This window comes from Odocoileus virginianus, chromosome 7 (assembly GCF_023699985.2).
Source record: "Odocoileus virginianus isolate 20LAN1187 ecotype Illinois chromosome 7, Ovbor_1.2, whole genome shotgun sequence".
Lineage (NCBI taxonomy): Eukaryota > Metazoa > Chordata > Mammalia > Artiodactyla > Cervidae > Odocoileus > Odocoileus virginianus.
Window position 1 is genome coordinate 75,901,106 of NC_069680.1, and position 15,985 is coordinate 75,917,090.

General features: G+C 50.2%; 1 protein-coding gene across 3 annotated transcripts in view; it reads right to left on the reverse strand.

Moving 5' to 3' along the window:
- The window catches only part of ARHGAP22 (Rho GTPase activating protein 22), a 125,673-nt gene that overhangs the window by 68,904 nt on the left and 40,784 nt on the right, over nt 1-15,985 (reverse strand). Inside the window, exon 1 of one of the 3 annotated variants that reach the window (XM_070471001.1) lies at nt 7,936-8,164. The exons of the other annotated variants lie outside the window; for them this stretch is intronic. Within the exon in view, the coding sequence (XP_070327102.1) occupies nt 7,936-7,987 (52 nt within the window). The 5' untranslated portion in view covers nt 7,988-8,164. Of the gene's footprint in view, nt 1-7,935; nt 8,165-15,985 lie in introns of those variants that run through there. 3 annotated transcript variants of the gene reach the window in all.

The following is a 15,985-nucleotide window of genomic DNA, read 5'->3' on the forward strand; positions in this document are numbered from 1 at the left end:
CTAGCAAAATACAATCTAAATGCTCACCAGTTGATGAGTGGATGAACCAAATATGGCGTAATCATACTATGGACTGTTGGTTCAGTGCTAAAGAATCCGCCTGCCAATGCAGGAGACACAGGTTGGATTTCTGGTTTGGGAAGATCCCCTGGAGGAGGAAATGGCAATCCACTCCAGTATTCTTCTATGAAAAATCTCATGGATAGAGGAGTCTGATGGGCTACAGTCCACTGGGTCGCAAAGAGTCGGACACCACCACGCATTGACTATATCCAGCCATAAAAAGGAATGAAGTAGTGATAACATGCTACAACATGGCTGAACCTTGAAAATATTATGCTAAGCTAAAGAAGCCAATCACAAAAGGCCACATATTGTACAAAGGTATGCTGTTAAGTGGTTGCCAGGGCCTGCAGAATAAGGGGGGAGGGTTGTCTTAGGAATGGGAAGTGACTACTAACAGGCAAACGGTTCCTTTCTGGGGTAATAAAACTGTTCAAAAATTAGATTATGGTGATGGTTGCATAACTCTAAATATATTGAAATAATTACAGAGCTTTACAGTCTAAAGAAATTCATTCTATGATATTTGAAATATATCTGAAAAAAGATGTTTAAAAGAGTCAGGTGATGAGTGTTTGGGGGAAGAGTCCAGCAAAAGGTCTAATTCAGGCAGGATGCGCATGAGCTACATAGCTGGGTTGGGGCAGGTGCGATAAGGAGAACTATTTAGTGGTTCACTTTACTTGGATGCTCCCCATTTGGGGTCCAACATTTCTGAAAGGGCATCCCTTTATGGTGCAAGGACCTACAAACAAAGAGGATGGGAAAACATACATCAGCATTTTTTTGCCCTCTCCTTCCAGGAATTTAGGACTTGAGCTCTCTGGGAGGCTTGCTGCCCTAATGGCCAAGGTCAAGGACTTCAGGCTCCTCCAGGACTAGCTCCTCTTCAGGCCATAAGTCCACCCTCCAACCCCAGTCACAGCAGTGTTGACCATGGCCGTGTGCTGGTTAAACAGACCTGCTCATAAACTCTGACCGCTGACCTATCCTTGCCATCTCTCCTTCACCCCTAGATGAGTGCTGGCTGAGCCCCTCTCTGAGCAGGTAGGAAAAGGCATTTGACCTTCTGAAGCCCCACTGCTAAGAGCACAGAGCAGTTCCAAGCTTCCTCAAAAAATCATCTGAGGTTCAAGCTGACAGGGACCTTGGAGATCATCCAGTTTTGCCTCCTTCCCTCTTTGGAGATGAGGAAGTTGAGGCTCGGAGTGGTAACTCAGGTTGAGAAGGGTAGTACTAGGATTGTCGTCCAGCTTTCTGACAACCTGAGAGGCTGGCATGCCTGTCGCCATTTACAGGTGAAGATGCAGAGGCTCAGAGAGGTGAGAGGTGGCCTGGGGTACTTGGCTAGGAAATGGAACCAAACAGTCCACCAGAACCTGCTTCCCTTTTTGAGAAACCCACAGGACTGCTACCCCAGGACATCTGAATGGGGAATCTGAGGTAACAGATGGGGACACTTCTTGGAAAGCAACTGTGACCCCTCCAAGCCCTGAGCCACAGATAGGAGGCCTCCAGGCTCTGGGCTTCAAGCACAGTCCTGCAGCACGAGGCTCAAACATTCTGACACATCCATCCCACCTCACATTCATCCTCTTCAGCTCATCACATCCTTAAGGTCGAGTCAGGCTGCAGGGCTCTCTCGCCTGGCTTCTGCCAGCCTTCCCAGAGGAGAGAAAAGACAGAGCCTGTCCTGCCTTCCCGCCAGGGGGCTTCACTTGGTGAAGGGACAGGTTTTGCAAACTGACACACAAATACTTATTCATTGTGATAAGTGTTTTAAAGGAGCAAATACCAGGGGTCAGAGAGGGCCTCTCAGGAAAAAGTGACACTGAGAGTTCACAGTGGGTGCCACTGGAGTCCCTTGAGTGTTTCCGAGCAAGGGGCAATGGGACCCCAAGGGTCGCTGGAGCAGGTTCTGGCTGCAGCTGAGGATGGACTGGAATGGGGAGGGTCCAAGCAGAAAGACTGGGAGACCACTATAGTGGTTGGGCGGCAGGCTGGTGGTTGGACCCGGGGAGCTCGTATGGATGGAGACAAGTAGAGAAATTCAGATGGATTTTGGAAATGCAACTGGCAGAACCTGGCATGGGCAGATTGGAGGAGGAAAATGGAAGTGAATGTTTAGATCTAGCCTGATCAGCTTTGGCCACTCTCTAGGCCAAGAGACAAGCAGTGGAGGCATCAAGTGAGTCTGGTGCTCAAAGTGAAGCCTGGGCAGAATAATCATTGTGATTATGAGAAGGCTGCCAGCAAGAGGGACCGAGTGGATGGGGGCAGAAGTGAGTCCAATGTCTGCTTGTGCAGGAGCCTGGAGCAGTGGCAGAGAAGGAGCAGCTGGGGAGCTGTACTGCAGGGGCAGCCTCGACCTGACCCACCTCCGCAGGCCTGGGAAGCCCTTCCCAATTACGTCTGTTGCTCTGGCTGCTTGTCCTGTGAGACTCAGCTTGGGTATCAGCCCTCCCAGAGCATGCAGGCCTGCTGCTCTCCCCACATTTCTTCTCAGCCTGTAACATCATCTTCTGCAGCCTGGGTCTCTGCTTCGTCAGGCTGTGAACACAGTGGGGGTGGATACTGTACCCTCCCAAGCTCTTTATCTTCATGCCAGGCACTAGGCCTGGTGTGGAGCGAGTGCCACAAATGATCGTTAAATGAACTGCCCGAGATGGCCTAATTTAGGAATCTTGGAAGAATTTGCGGAAAATGGAACTATTTCAGGAAAGTGGGCTCAGAGGTTGTACAGATATTTACAGAGGAGAACCTATATAACCCTGGGAGGGCAGCCCCTCCCTCCAGGTCAGCAAGGGGCACCTCTGCCCAGCTTGAACTGTGTTCAGTTGCAGCATTCCTGCCCTGCCTACTGGCCTCTGTGCCCTGGCCACCAGACAGCCAGACAAGCCCTTGGATATCAGGAAACGGACAAGGAGTCCGTGTCAATGCCTCACTCTCACTCGGAGAGCTACACCAGGTGGGGTTGGACTCTCCTAGGCAGACTGCCTCTGAGACCCTGGGCATCAGGAGACGGAAACAGGTGCAGGTGAGCACAACTGTCTCCCTGTTCCTACTACGCCACTGCTCTCCTGCCAGCTTCTCTGCCAAGTGCAGGGCCAGATCAGAGGTGACAAGACAACTGTCAGCTAGGGGGCACAGACCCACAGCAACCAGGCACTAGACCGAATGAAATGGACCGGGCTCGTGGGTCAGGGTTTCAGAGCTGCTTCCAGATGCAGGCCACCTTCCTAGGGCTCAACTGAAGGCATCATGAGAAGGCATGGTGTCTGCAGGGGCCAGGGAGGTCCAGGCTGTGTGGTGGGGGGAGGTTGGGAAGGGGCTGGGGAGGGGTATCAGGCAACACCAGCAAGGCTAAGAAGCTGGGCTTTCTTTTGTAAGCACTGTGAGGCCAAGATGCGGTTTGAGGAGGGACATGAGGTGACAGGAGCCATGCACGGGATGCTGGCTTGGGCAGAGGACTAGAAGATGCAGGGATGAACTTGGGATGACCAGTTGAGAAAGCCAGTACAGTTGAGATGATGAGGGTCTGCACAAGCAGTTCAGTGGCCTTGGGGGCGGGGTTGGGTCACAGCCCTGGGCAGGATCTCAGGAGCTGTCAGCCTTTGGTCACGGGAAATGACCCTGGGCAGGGCTGAGAGCCAGGAAACTGGGAGAAGGGGCTCCAGCTGGGGTTCTGGATCTGCAGGCTGGAGGTGGGCATTGCATAGGTGAGGAGCAGAGGATCTGGGGGCTCTTTCCTTAAAGGTGATCAAAGCCACTGGGACCTGGAGTGAGATGTGTGGGAGAGACTTATTGCAGAGTTCAGAAGGTGAAACAGAATTCACAGCCAGGCTTGGTGTATGGGTGGGAGAATAGCTGGCCAGGAGAGGTATGAAGGACCAGGCAGGCACAATCCAGGAGGAAGGGCGTGGGGCAGGCTCTCACGTGCTTGGAGCAGTGGTACTGTTCACTAAGTCCGGCACTAGTGTGGGGTCACAGGTAAGTGCAGGAGGAGCAGAACGGGAGGCAGGGCCAGCTCACTGTTCCTGGGGAGGGTGTGGTGGAGTGAAGGAGAGGTGGGCTGGGCAAAATGTTCTGATGAGGGATGGAAAGCAGGTTCACCGGCTGCTAGAAGGAGTCAGTGGAAGGAAGCGTGAGGGTGCCAGGAACAGAGAGGACCCAACGGGGGCAAGATTCCTGAAGACAGGAGGGCTCCCAGTGCTGAGACCAGCAGGAAACATGACTGGCAAAGAGTAGCAATGGGGGGTGGCCAGTAGACCTCAAGGTCTCAGGGTTCCCCAGTCTGCCCTTGCTGCCTCCCTGGCCTTGGACAAAAGTTGCCTCAGTGCTGCACTCGTGGAACACTTCTTACTCCAAGTCCTGGCCTTGGGTCACGATGCAAAGTTGAAGCAAATGAAATCTGCCACTGAAGAGACCCACCACAGAGCTTGATACAGCAGAAGTGTCTGGAAATGTCATCCAGAAACAGTGAAATGAGGCAATGTCCTGAGACTTCAGAGCAAGCTTGCTCACCTCTGCTTTTAGAAGGGAGTAACCCTTCTCTGCACAGCAGATCCTGCTCGCTGACCTTTGGGCTTCTGCAGAAGCACCAGAGACAAAGGACTGCTCCAATTGCATATGGAGAGAGAGATGTATGAGAGAGGCTTATTGCAGAGTTCAGAGGGAGAAACAGAGAATTCACAGCCAAACTTGGCGTATGGGTAGGAGAATAGCTGGCCAGGGGAGGTAAGAATGACCAGTCAGGCACAATTCAGGAGGAGGGAGGCGAAGTATGATAGCACCTGCATGTGATAGTGAATGGATTTATATTGTGCCCCCAAAAGGTGTCTACAGTAATCCCTCCCCAGGTCCAGGATGCCCCCTACCCCCACAACTACACCACCAAGAGAGAAGGTGTCCTCTGGAGAGAGTGCCAGGCTTTGGATTTTAAAGACATTAAGCCCAGATCCACTACAGTGATTCTGGCACGTGATATATTTTTGCCACTCTCTTTATGGAATTTACTACTTGAGCCTGCCGATTTTATCAAGTACACTTATACTCAGGGACAACAAGGTCAAATATCCTGTTGTAAAAGTCTGATTCAGAAATATCCAAGAATGAAATCGATAACAATATCTGTTGTCTTGGGGAAATGTATACCAACGACTAATGGATTCTCTTTTGATCTTAAAGAAAAAACACACACTTTTCTAGTCTGGAAAGTCAGAAAGCTTCTTCACAGGTAGCTTGTAACAGCTACACAACCCACACACACCTCCATACACACCCCTTGAAAATAGATGGACTGTGTCACTGCTATGACAACTGAATCACAGGCCAAAGAAGTGTTTCTCAAAATATGTTCAAAGATACAGATGCCATGAGATGCTCTACAAAAGGCAGGCTCCCTGGGCAAAAGTTTGAAGACTGTATCTATTAACACTCTCCACCTGATTTGGAGATGCACATTTGCATCAATTAATATGCTGAAAGTTCTGAAGTCTTGCAGTGAAAAGCCTCCCAAAGTTTAATAACTCATGATTTCTAAGGTTACAGCCAAGGAAACCTTGCTCACCTGTTTATAGTAGAACTCATTTGGAACAATGATCCAAACTGTCTCCTGCCCAGCCAGACTGGTCACATGGGTTCAAATTTGTTCAATGAGGCAACAACATTTAAACATTTGGAGATTTTACATTAAAAGACCAAATATTGGGACTCCCCTAGTGGTCCAATGGCTAAGACTCGCGTTCCCCATGCACAAGGCCCGGGTTTGATGCCCTGGTCAGGGAACTAGATCCCACATGCCACATGTAAAGATCCCACATGCTGCAATGAAGATGCAAGATTCCACACCTCAACTAAGATCCAGTGCAGCCAAACAAATAAATATATATATATTTTTAAAGCCACAAATGTCTCCATTTCTGGACCATCCTTCCTGCCTGCAGTGGCTGGCTGCCTGCTCTGGACAAGGCAGGCGCGCTCTGGCACTCCAGTGCTGCCCAGCCCCTCTCGCTCCAGGATCGTCCAGCTCTGTTACTTTAGGTGGGCTTCAGGACTTTGTGAGTGATGTAGACTGGGTCCCTGCTCCCAGGCTGCATTGGCCAGCTCTGCCTTAGGAAGGGTTGGGAGGATGGGAGCAAAGTGGGAAACACGCCTGCACCAGGCCTGTCTCTCACATAGATTGTGCAACCTGGGGTCCATAGTCCCAGAAGATAACCCCAGCAGGAGACCCTCTTACTGCTCCCTTCTGAGGCTACTAGTTGAGTAAGTACCTTTCCTAACCCAGCCCTGGCAAATCCACCTTTGCTTCTAGGATTTAAGTTCCACCTCCCAATAGGATTTACTGAGAAATGGTCCAGGAAGACCAAAGCTGATCTAGGCCCCCATTGAAATCCCTGTTGCTCTGCTCTGGGCTCTGGCCTGACCTCAGTCAGCATGAGCCAGATCCTGCCCTCTGAATCCTACAGAGGTCCTGGATATTTCAGCAGCCAAGATACACTTGCCCTCCATCTATTCCTTCCAAACATGAAAATGCACATGCAAAATTCTTTTTTCTTGTTAAAATCAAAGTTAGGAAAACTGTTGCTCTAGGGCAATGAGAACCACGAAACTCATCTTATTTCATTTGAGCTGCACAAAAGCTCAACCACAGATATTATCTTATGGCCAGATTAACTGGCTGGGGGTGGGGGGTGTCTTTCTCTCTTTGTTCTATATGATCTGTTGAAGTGTAGGGCCCTATTTAGTTTTGTTATATTTACTTCTCATGTTAAAAACTACCTCAAACTCTTTGTGAAACAAACCAATACATTTGTGCCATCTTTATCATCACCTGGACAAGAGTTCTTCAAGCTGCTTGACACATTCCAACCTTTCTTTATCAGGATCCAGAATATACTTTTCAAAGAACAAAAACCTGGTGCCCATCTGGTAAAGCCGGAGCCCACCTTATAGTTTACAGGCAAGACTTCCCAGACTCACCTTGTCACACCAGTCACTTAGGGAAGCCCTTAAACACACAGCCTCGCAGACCCTTCCCCAGAGCCTATCCAGAAAGTAGGTCAGAGTGAGGCTAGGCAATCTGTCTGTTTAACAAGAGAGGGACAGGTGGGTTTTAGGTTCCCACGAGCTTGGGAGGCGCTGCGGTAAAGGGTTGCATTATCTTGTTTCTTTCAATCCACAGGGATAGTTTCAGCCAGTCAAGGGTTAAGTTAGAAGGGCCACTGCCCAAGGAGGCCGGACCTCCGCAGCCGCCAACGTCCTCGGCGCGTTTCTCGGCTTGGAACCCTCTCCAAGCCCGCTGCATTCCACAAGCAGCTCCCCGCGACTTTTGGAAAACTCTGAGTCAGGGCCCCTGGGTCCAAGTTTGTGACAGAGGCGGGCGAGGAGAATGAATGGCCCCGCTCCGAGGCGGTTAAGCCGCAAAGGCGGCGACGGGAGCAAACCAGGCTCTCTCTGCAGAGGACCTGCGGGCGGGGCCGGGAGCCAGGGGCTCCGCCGACCCAGCCTTGGACTTGGCGGACCAGCAGCCGGCGCTCACCGTCCGCGCCGGACCCCGTAGGGCGGGCTTTCCCCTCCTCGCGGCTCCCCTCCTACCCTGGGACCGGACCCTAATCTCCAGCCGGGCTCCACCGAGCAAGAGGAGCCTCTGGACGCGCGCTCCAAAGTTCGGTCACCCGGGGGAAGTTGCAGCCACATCTGAGCCCTTTCCACGGCGGAAGCAGGTGTCGGGTGGCCCAAGGGAATTCTGCGGACAAATCCCCGAGGCGGGACCGGCAGCTTCCACAGGCTGCAGGAGGGAACCGGCGGCGCACGCCCCTCGCCTGAGCGCATAAGTCCCGAGTCCGCGGCGCACGTGCACGCCCGAGTTACCTTTGGGCGCTCGCAGGTGTCCCCTCCAGTCTTTGCAGCAACACAGCCCCATAGCAGCCGCCTACGCCCGCGGCTCAGCTTCGCTGCCTGGCGCGCCGCCTGCTGCACGCACCCCCGGAGCAAGGTGGCCGATGTCCGGCTGGCGGACGGTGCCCAGCCCGGCACGGGGCCACAGACCCGGCCGCTCCGTCTCCCTTACGCTCCGTACCGGTCCCGCTCCGCGGGTATCCCGGCCTCCGGGCAGACCCTGCTAATCAATAGGAGAATGCGCAGATCGCGCCAGCCGCCCGGCCGGCCCGCTTTTATCTCCGCGCGCCGGGGCGGCCCCTGCGCCGGCTCCCTGCCCTCGCGGGCGCCCTCCCCACGGCCCGTTACTCTCCCGGGGCGCCGGGCTGTGCGCTCGCGAGGGGCCGCCAGGGGGTGCTCTGCGAGCTGGCGCGGTCTGCGGCTGCCTCTACCCGCAGGGAACCCGGGACGGGTAGTGGGGGTTGCGGGCGGACCGGAAGGAGAGGTCCCCTCGCACTGCAAGGGCGGCGCCACCCCTCCCCCAGCATCCTCTAAGTAGTCGTCTCATGGTGACTTGGGAGGTGTCTATGAGGGCCATCCTGCTCTCAGTTTCCCAGCCCCCTGCACTCTATAGCTGAGGAATTGCCCGGGCTTCTCCCAAACTTGGCTGGGCTATGGACTGTGTGACTTTGGATAAGTCACTTCCCCTCTGAGACTGTTCTCCCGAGCACAAATTAAAGGTTTAATGGTGTCAAGTTACTTAAACACTCTGTGCGCAGTTTCCTCAGCTATCAGGTGGGAAGAATAATAGAAATTCTTCGAGGGATCCTTGCGAAGATTTAATGCATAATCGTTAAAATGATCTAGGACACATCTGGCATTTGGTGAAGTGCTTTGTAAGTGGGATGGAGAAGGAAATGGCAACCCACTCCATTATTCTTGCCTGGAGAATTCCCTGGACAGAGAAGCCCAGTGGGCTACAGTCCATGAAGTTGCAAAGAGTCCAACAGGACTGGGCAACTGTCACTTGTAAGCGGGCACTATCATCATCGTCAAGTGTTGGTGAGGGCTTGCTTTGGTGCCATCACTCTGGAAGGTAACACTGGAGGTGCTCATTAAAACTAAAAATGCTCATACCCTGCTGCTACTGCTGCTAAGTCACTTAAGTCGTGTCCAACTCTGTGCGACCCCATAGACGGCAGCCCACCAGGCTCCGCCGTCCCTGGGATTCTCCAGGCAAGAACACTGGAGTGGGTTGTCATATCCTTCTCCAATGCATGAAAGTGAAAAGTGAAAGTGAAGTCGCTCAGTCCTGTCCGACTCCTAGGGACCCCATGGACTGCAGCCTACCAGGCTCCTCCATCCATAGGATCTTCCAGGCTCATACTCTGGGACCAAGAAATTCCATTTTGCAGCAAGAAATCAGCCCACACTCTCAGGAAAACCTGTATCAGGCTTTTCAATGCAGCCCTGTTTATAACTGCAAAAAAATTGCAACCAAAAAGATGTTCGTCAGTAAAGGGATTATCAAATACACTGGCATTTCCATAAAATGAAATACTATCAAAGGAGGGAGCTGCAGCTGGATGTTGAAGATCTATGGATTCATAGTACTTATGTAAAACACACACCTTCAGAATATTACTCCACTGTACAGTGCCCATTCCATGCCAGGCACTGCTCAGACACTTGGGCCAGGAAAAATACTTGGGAAGAAAACAAAATAATCAAGTGGTTCCCTCCAGGGAAAGGTCAAGAGATGAGAATGGATTGCAAGCGGGTGTCAAGGGAATTTAGCATTCTTATGGTGGTCTAATTTTTTAAACGGAAGGCGTATTCATATATTATTTTAGAGTTAAAGTCAAATGAGAAAAATTATTTCAAGTGTCTGGCACAGAGAAGGATTCTTAATATTAGATTCCCTCTCACCCATCCAGTTCCTAGGTTCTGTTCCTGCCCCTAAAACAGGGCCATGGTCAACCTCTGATGGCCTCTGCTCGACTGGAATTTTCTCCTTCCCTCCCTACCTCCATCCCATTTTGAGAAAATAGACACAGTCTGGAGGAGAGCAGTGGCAAGGCCAGGCCCAAGGCAGAGGCTGCCTAGAGCATGGAGCAGAAGAATTAATTTTTGGGGGTGGGGGGAGGCAGGGGAAGGGAGGAAAGAATGACTTGGAATAGGGGAGAGTTTTCCCAGGAGTTAAGTCTCATTCAAAGGAGAGATTAACAACAGTGGGACAGATTTCTGCTTCCCTCTCTAACTCTCCAGAAAGACCCGGGTGAGGCTTCTTCAGGGAGAGAGGAGGGCTGTCCTGCACTAGATCCGGAAAGGAAGATGTTTTCATTTCATGACATGAAGGCGGAGGTTACAAAGAGGGAGTAACTAAGAAAAAACAGAGAGACCTGACTTCTGGTTGTTGCCAAGTCATTTTAAACAGTTTTAGCACCAGGCAAGATCACTTAGTCACAGCGGGCTTAATGAGGCCCCAGGAATTCCAAGCTAGAGCTTCCTGCATTCAGGGAGAGCATGTGCGGGGAGCGAGCCCCCGGGTGATTGTCCAACAGCCAAGTCCTACATTTGGAAAGCAAGATTTAAAAGAAAACATCACAGCAGCCATTGTGGGCTGCTTGTTTATCTTTCTAAGAGGAAGTAGCAAAGCAGGATCATTTCGAATGAACCTATTATAGAGGGTCAGCATCCCCATTGAACCATTCAAATATATTTTGGGATACTCAACTTTTCAAATATATTTTGGGATACTCAACTTTTCAAAGTGGCTTTAAATATCAACTCCCAGGGCAGTTTATGAGACAGAATGCAAGGCAAGAGTTTATAGTATTACTGCCTTTGGTTTCACACACTTTTATTGTCCTGATTATATATTGTCTTTTTATAGTTTCCTAGTTGTGTGTCTATTTCTCAAGTGGGAAGGAAAATAACATTAACTATGTGTTTTCCACCATGTTTACTATGTATTTTCCACCAGGCAACTCACATGTGCTATTATCTCAATTAACCACAGGACTACCCCATGAGGCACCATTAGATTCAATTTACTGAGGAAGAAACTAAAGTTCAGGAAGGTGAACAGACTTGCCCAAGACCAGTGAAATGACAAGTGTCAGAATCAGGATGGATGGATGGGTGGATGGGTAGATAGACAGGTGGGTGGGTTGAGTAGGTGAATGAGTGGATAGATGGATGAGTGGGTGAGTGGGTGGATGGGTGGGTGGGTGGGTGAGTGGGTGAGTGGGTGGGTGGGTGAGTGGATAGATAAATGGGAGGATGGCATTTACCCCGTTAGGCATAGAGTCATGGGTTGCAATTGCAAAAGCACATACTGAGCACAGAATTCACCTGAAAAATTAAACTCTGTGAACAAAGCCCTTGAATTGATAATGATCCCAGGCCCTCTTGAATCGAGCCAAAACATCAGGATCACTCAGTGTTCCAAGGCTCCAGCCAAGCTCAAGCCACCTGACTCTAGAAAACTGAGCAGGGAGGTGGGGGCCCCTGAGACATATTCCTGAGTTGCAAGGCCAACACATCATGGGAAAGCAGAGCCTGAACTAGGGGGTGGGTATCCAGTGAGTACAATGGGCTCTGGGAGGAGGGCTGGACACCAGCTTTGGAGGACAACCATTCTGTGGGGCTACCCCCACCCACCCAGACCTCCACTTCCTGCTGCTTTAGTCAATTTCTCTGAAAGACTCAAAGTTTGGTGGTGAGAATATGGGTTTATTTTTAAGGAGGCTGCTGCTGCTGGAATCTTAGCCCTCTAGAACCTCTAGAACCTCTAGAATCAGACATGTGCAGGCCATTCAAGAATTTACTTAGGAGACTCAGTACCTGGCCTTTATACCCCTCTGCAGGAGGATGGTTTCTCCTCCCAGCTCATACCCAAGGTACCTTCAGGGTGCCATCTCAAGGTGTGACCTCAGCCCTGGGCAGCTCAGGGAAGAGTAGAAATGGGGACATGGCATCTTAGTCATAAATGTAGCTTTGTAGGGCTACTATGATCATTCATTCATTCTTTCATTCATTTATTCACCCAGGTACCAAATGAAGACTGAACACAACCAAACACCTGAGTAGAGTCCAGGACTGCCCTCTGGGGATGCCAGGAGGACACCTGGGTGCTCTGGGGGGGAATGGTGCCCCAATCTACAAAGGGTGGTCAGAGAGGCTCTCCAGAGGAGAGGTCTCTGAGATGAGAGCTGAGATGTGATGAGGAGTCTAGCACCTGAGGGGTGGCATGGGGCTGTTCCTCCAATGAGCAAGCAGTGTTACCATGTGAAGAAGCAGGGTTCTGGCGTAGGAAGCAGCTCAACAGGGCCTTTAGAGTATGATGCAGTCTGTGATTCTGACTGATCAGCGTGGTGCTGGAGTGAAGGGGGGACGAGAAGGGGGAGACCAGAGCAGGGAAAAAGCCAACAAGCAAAAGGCATAAGGCAGACGCGAGATGCAGCCCAGAGGAGATGGAGATCAAGCTGAGCCGTGTACTAGCAAGGTGGTCCCCAGCAATCCATATCCTGTGTGCTCCTGTCTCCTGAAATCTGGGCCGCCCCACGACTTGCCTCAACTAACAAGGTGACAGAAGTAAAGTGACCCTGGGCTGGCCCTGGGCCTAAATCCTAAGAAGCCTGGTAGCTTCCACTGATGTCTTCCAGGGAGAGCAGTGGGACTCTCCTGATCCTGCCATGCTCCGGGAACCTGGGCCCAACCAGGTCAGGCTACGCGAGTGAGGCCTTCCTGGAGGCGGATCCTCCAGCTGATAGAGGGAGAGCAGAGCAGATCCATACTGAGCCCTGCCCATGCTGTAGAACAAAAGCAAATAAATGTTTACGTCACTTAGGTTGGGATAGTTTATTAGGCACGAACACACCTGAAACCTGGGGGGTGGGGGTAAAACATCATCCTAATAGCCAGTGCTGCCTGGCTACGAGCACGACAACCCACTGAATTTCAGAGCTATCCCGTGCGTTCCCTATCATTATCATTTCCACTTTACAGAGGAGGACTGAGGCACAGAGGTGAAGTAACTGGCACAAGTAATTCGCACAGCTAATTAGTGGCCGAGCTGGGATTGGAACCCAGGCTGTCTTGTTTTGGAGCCTCTGTTCCTAACTCTATGGTAGATATTTTGAAGGGAGAAGGAACAGAGTTGGTGGTGCAGGCCCCCACAGGTCTAAGGCATGTTCATAGATGAGACTAATGGTAAAAACGATAGCCCTGGGGAGTGCTGGAGGGCATCGGAGAGCATCCGTCAGTAAGGCCGTGTGAGGCTCACTGCTGTGTTAGCTTTTCAGAGTAATGTCTGTTCCCTGGAGGCTTCCCTGATAGCTCAGTTGGTAAAGAATCTGCCTGCAATGTGGGAGACCTGGGTTTGATCCCTGGGTTGGGAAGATCCCCTGGAGAAGGGAAAGGCTATCCACTCCAGTATTCTGGCCTGGAGAATTCCATGTGCTGTATAGTCCACACTGTCGCAAAGAGTCAGACACAACTGAGCAAATTTTTCACTTTCACTGTTAGGCTTGACACCTAATTAGAGGGGGCTTCTTGAAGATAAAAGCACTTTGTACAATGCTTATTACAAATCTACCCCTATTGGTGCTGGTATCTCATTTAATTTTCACAGCAGCCTCATGATGGTGATATGTCATAACGCTCACTTTAGAGGTGAGAATAGGAATACCTGCCCAGGTTATATGAGCTCTCAAAGTCACAGAGCTGCAGGGTGGGAAAGCTTGTCCTTGGATCTGGGTAGACTGACCACCACAGGACATCTTTTAACAACCAGCCCCCTGCCTCCTGCTTTTTGGCCTGTGTTCCCCTCTCTCATCTTCTTCTTCTATCATAGTTCTGATCTGTGATAGGAATTTGGCCAAAATCCAATGTGCATATGCCATACATTCAACACTCACAGATGTTCTGGAATTGGGAGGGACTTTATACATTCTAATACAGCCTTCTCATTTACCATGGGAAATGTGAAGTCCAGAGATGCTAGATCCACTCCTCATAAGCATTTCTTCAGGGCCTATGATGTGCCAGGCACTAAAGTTGAATCAGTGACAAGTTAGGGCTTTCCCCAGTCAACCTCAGTTTTTGCTTTGAAACAGATGTAGAAATATGATAAGCAGAAAACAGGCCTCCCCTACGGAAGCCAACTGATTTGGATTTAACTATGGATACTTTCAAATTGTGGTGCTGGAGAAGACTCTTGAGAATCCCTTGGACAGCAAGGAGATCAAACCAGTCAATCCTAAAGGAAATCAATCCTGAATACTCATTGGAAGGACTGATGCTGAAGCTGAAGCTCTAATACTTTGGCCACCTGATGAGAAGAGCTGACTCACTGGGAAAAATCCTGATGCTGGGAAAGACTGAAGGCAAAACGAGAAGAGGGCAGCAGAGGATGAGATGGTTGGATAGCATCACCGATTCAATGGACATGAACTTGGGCAAACTCCAGGAGAAGAGTGAGGGACAGGGAGGCCTGGCATGCTGTAGTCCATGGGGTTGCAAAGAGTCAAACGTGACTTAGCAACTGAACAACAGCAGCAATCTGGTTAAACATGTTAACTAACTCCCTCACATACCCCCATTATCCCTCATCAACAGTACTGGTGTTATTCACTTTACAGACTCATTGTTCTGGGTTCTTTTCATTCTTTAATGAAGAATGTCATTCTGGGGAAGACAGAGTTTATTTAAAGCAAGCCCACACTGCTTTGTGCTAGAAAAGGCTGTGATTCCATATGGATTGGTATGTCTTTTCCTTTCTCTTAATGAGATTTAAGTCTCATTTCTCTTCTTCCTTTGGCTACCAGGACGCTCAGGGAAATTTTAAAGGTCAATTTTGGCAAGTATGAAGGCCCCAAAGTAGGTTTTCACATTTATGTTTTTGTTTCCTGATTTTACTTTTCTACTTTTATTTGCATTTTCTCAGGTCCTTAATTTATAAAATTATTACTATTGTGTTACCTTCATTTTAAGTGTTCTCATTAGAAGCCATTTCAAACCCTTTGTGGAATAACATAGGAGTATAAGTTAATAAGTGAATGTAATACATTCTGTTTTAAACAAGGAATTGATAAACTTATTTTAAGGGGCAGATCATAAATGTATTTAAACTTTGCCACATTGTCTCCATAGCAACTACTCAACGCTGCTCTGATAGCATGAAATCAGTCATAGACAATACAGAAACAAATGGGTGTGGCTGTGTTTCAATAAAACTTTATTTACAAAAGCAGGTGGTAAGTCATATTTGGCCTGTGGGCTTTATGTAGTTTGCTCTCTGTTTAGAATTTTAGAGCATTGGGAAATTGTTTCCTCTTGACTTGGGAAGTACTTGGCTTAGAAAAAAAGTGAATTCCCATCCCTAAGAGGTGGGGATTCTGTCCAAGGTGTCTAGTTTCCACTTCTGGGTGACAGATTAGGGAAATGCAGCTGCACAAACTGTCTGGACAGTTGGCTCTCAGGAGAGGCCCGCAGTGCCCAGGAAGGGCCAGCTCTGACACGGTGGGATCTGAAGTCTGCCAGCCAGAGCCTATTCTCTTGCACATTTGCTGCCCAGTCCTCAGGGAGGAGGGGGCCCTGAGGGCAGAGCCCTAGAGGTGCATGGCCAGCTGGTTTCCCCAGCTCTGGCCAATGGGCCTTCAGCTGCTGCGGATGTTGTTCATGCAAGGAATGTGTCTGCAGCTCCAAATTCTCACAGAGAAAGACAAGGGGCATGGTTGGGGAGAAATTCCTGGGCCACATTTTTCTTGCTGTTCATGTGGCCTGAAGCCATTAAACTTGGCCAGACTGCCCAAGAGGGATTTTACAAAGCTCATTGTCTTTCCTGGAGTCTCACCCGCAGCCCTGCTCCCACCTGCTCTTTCTGCTTTTCTTTCTTTACTCCCCCAGCCCCAGGAGAAACGCAGCATGGGAAAGAGCAGGAGCCCACAGCCATGGTCCTGGGGGCTTCTGTTTCCTGTCCAGGTAGACCAGCTGCAGCAGCCGCTGCAGGGAGCAGGGGGTGGAGGGCACTTCCTGG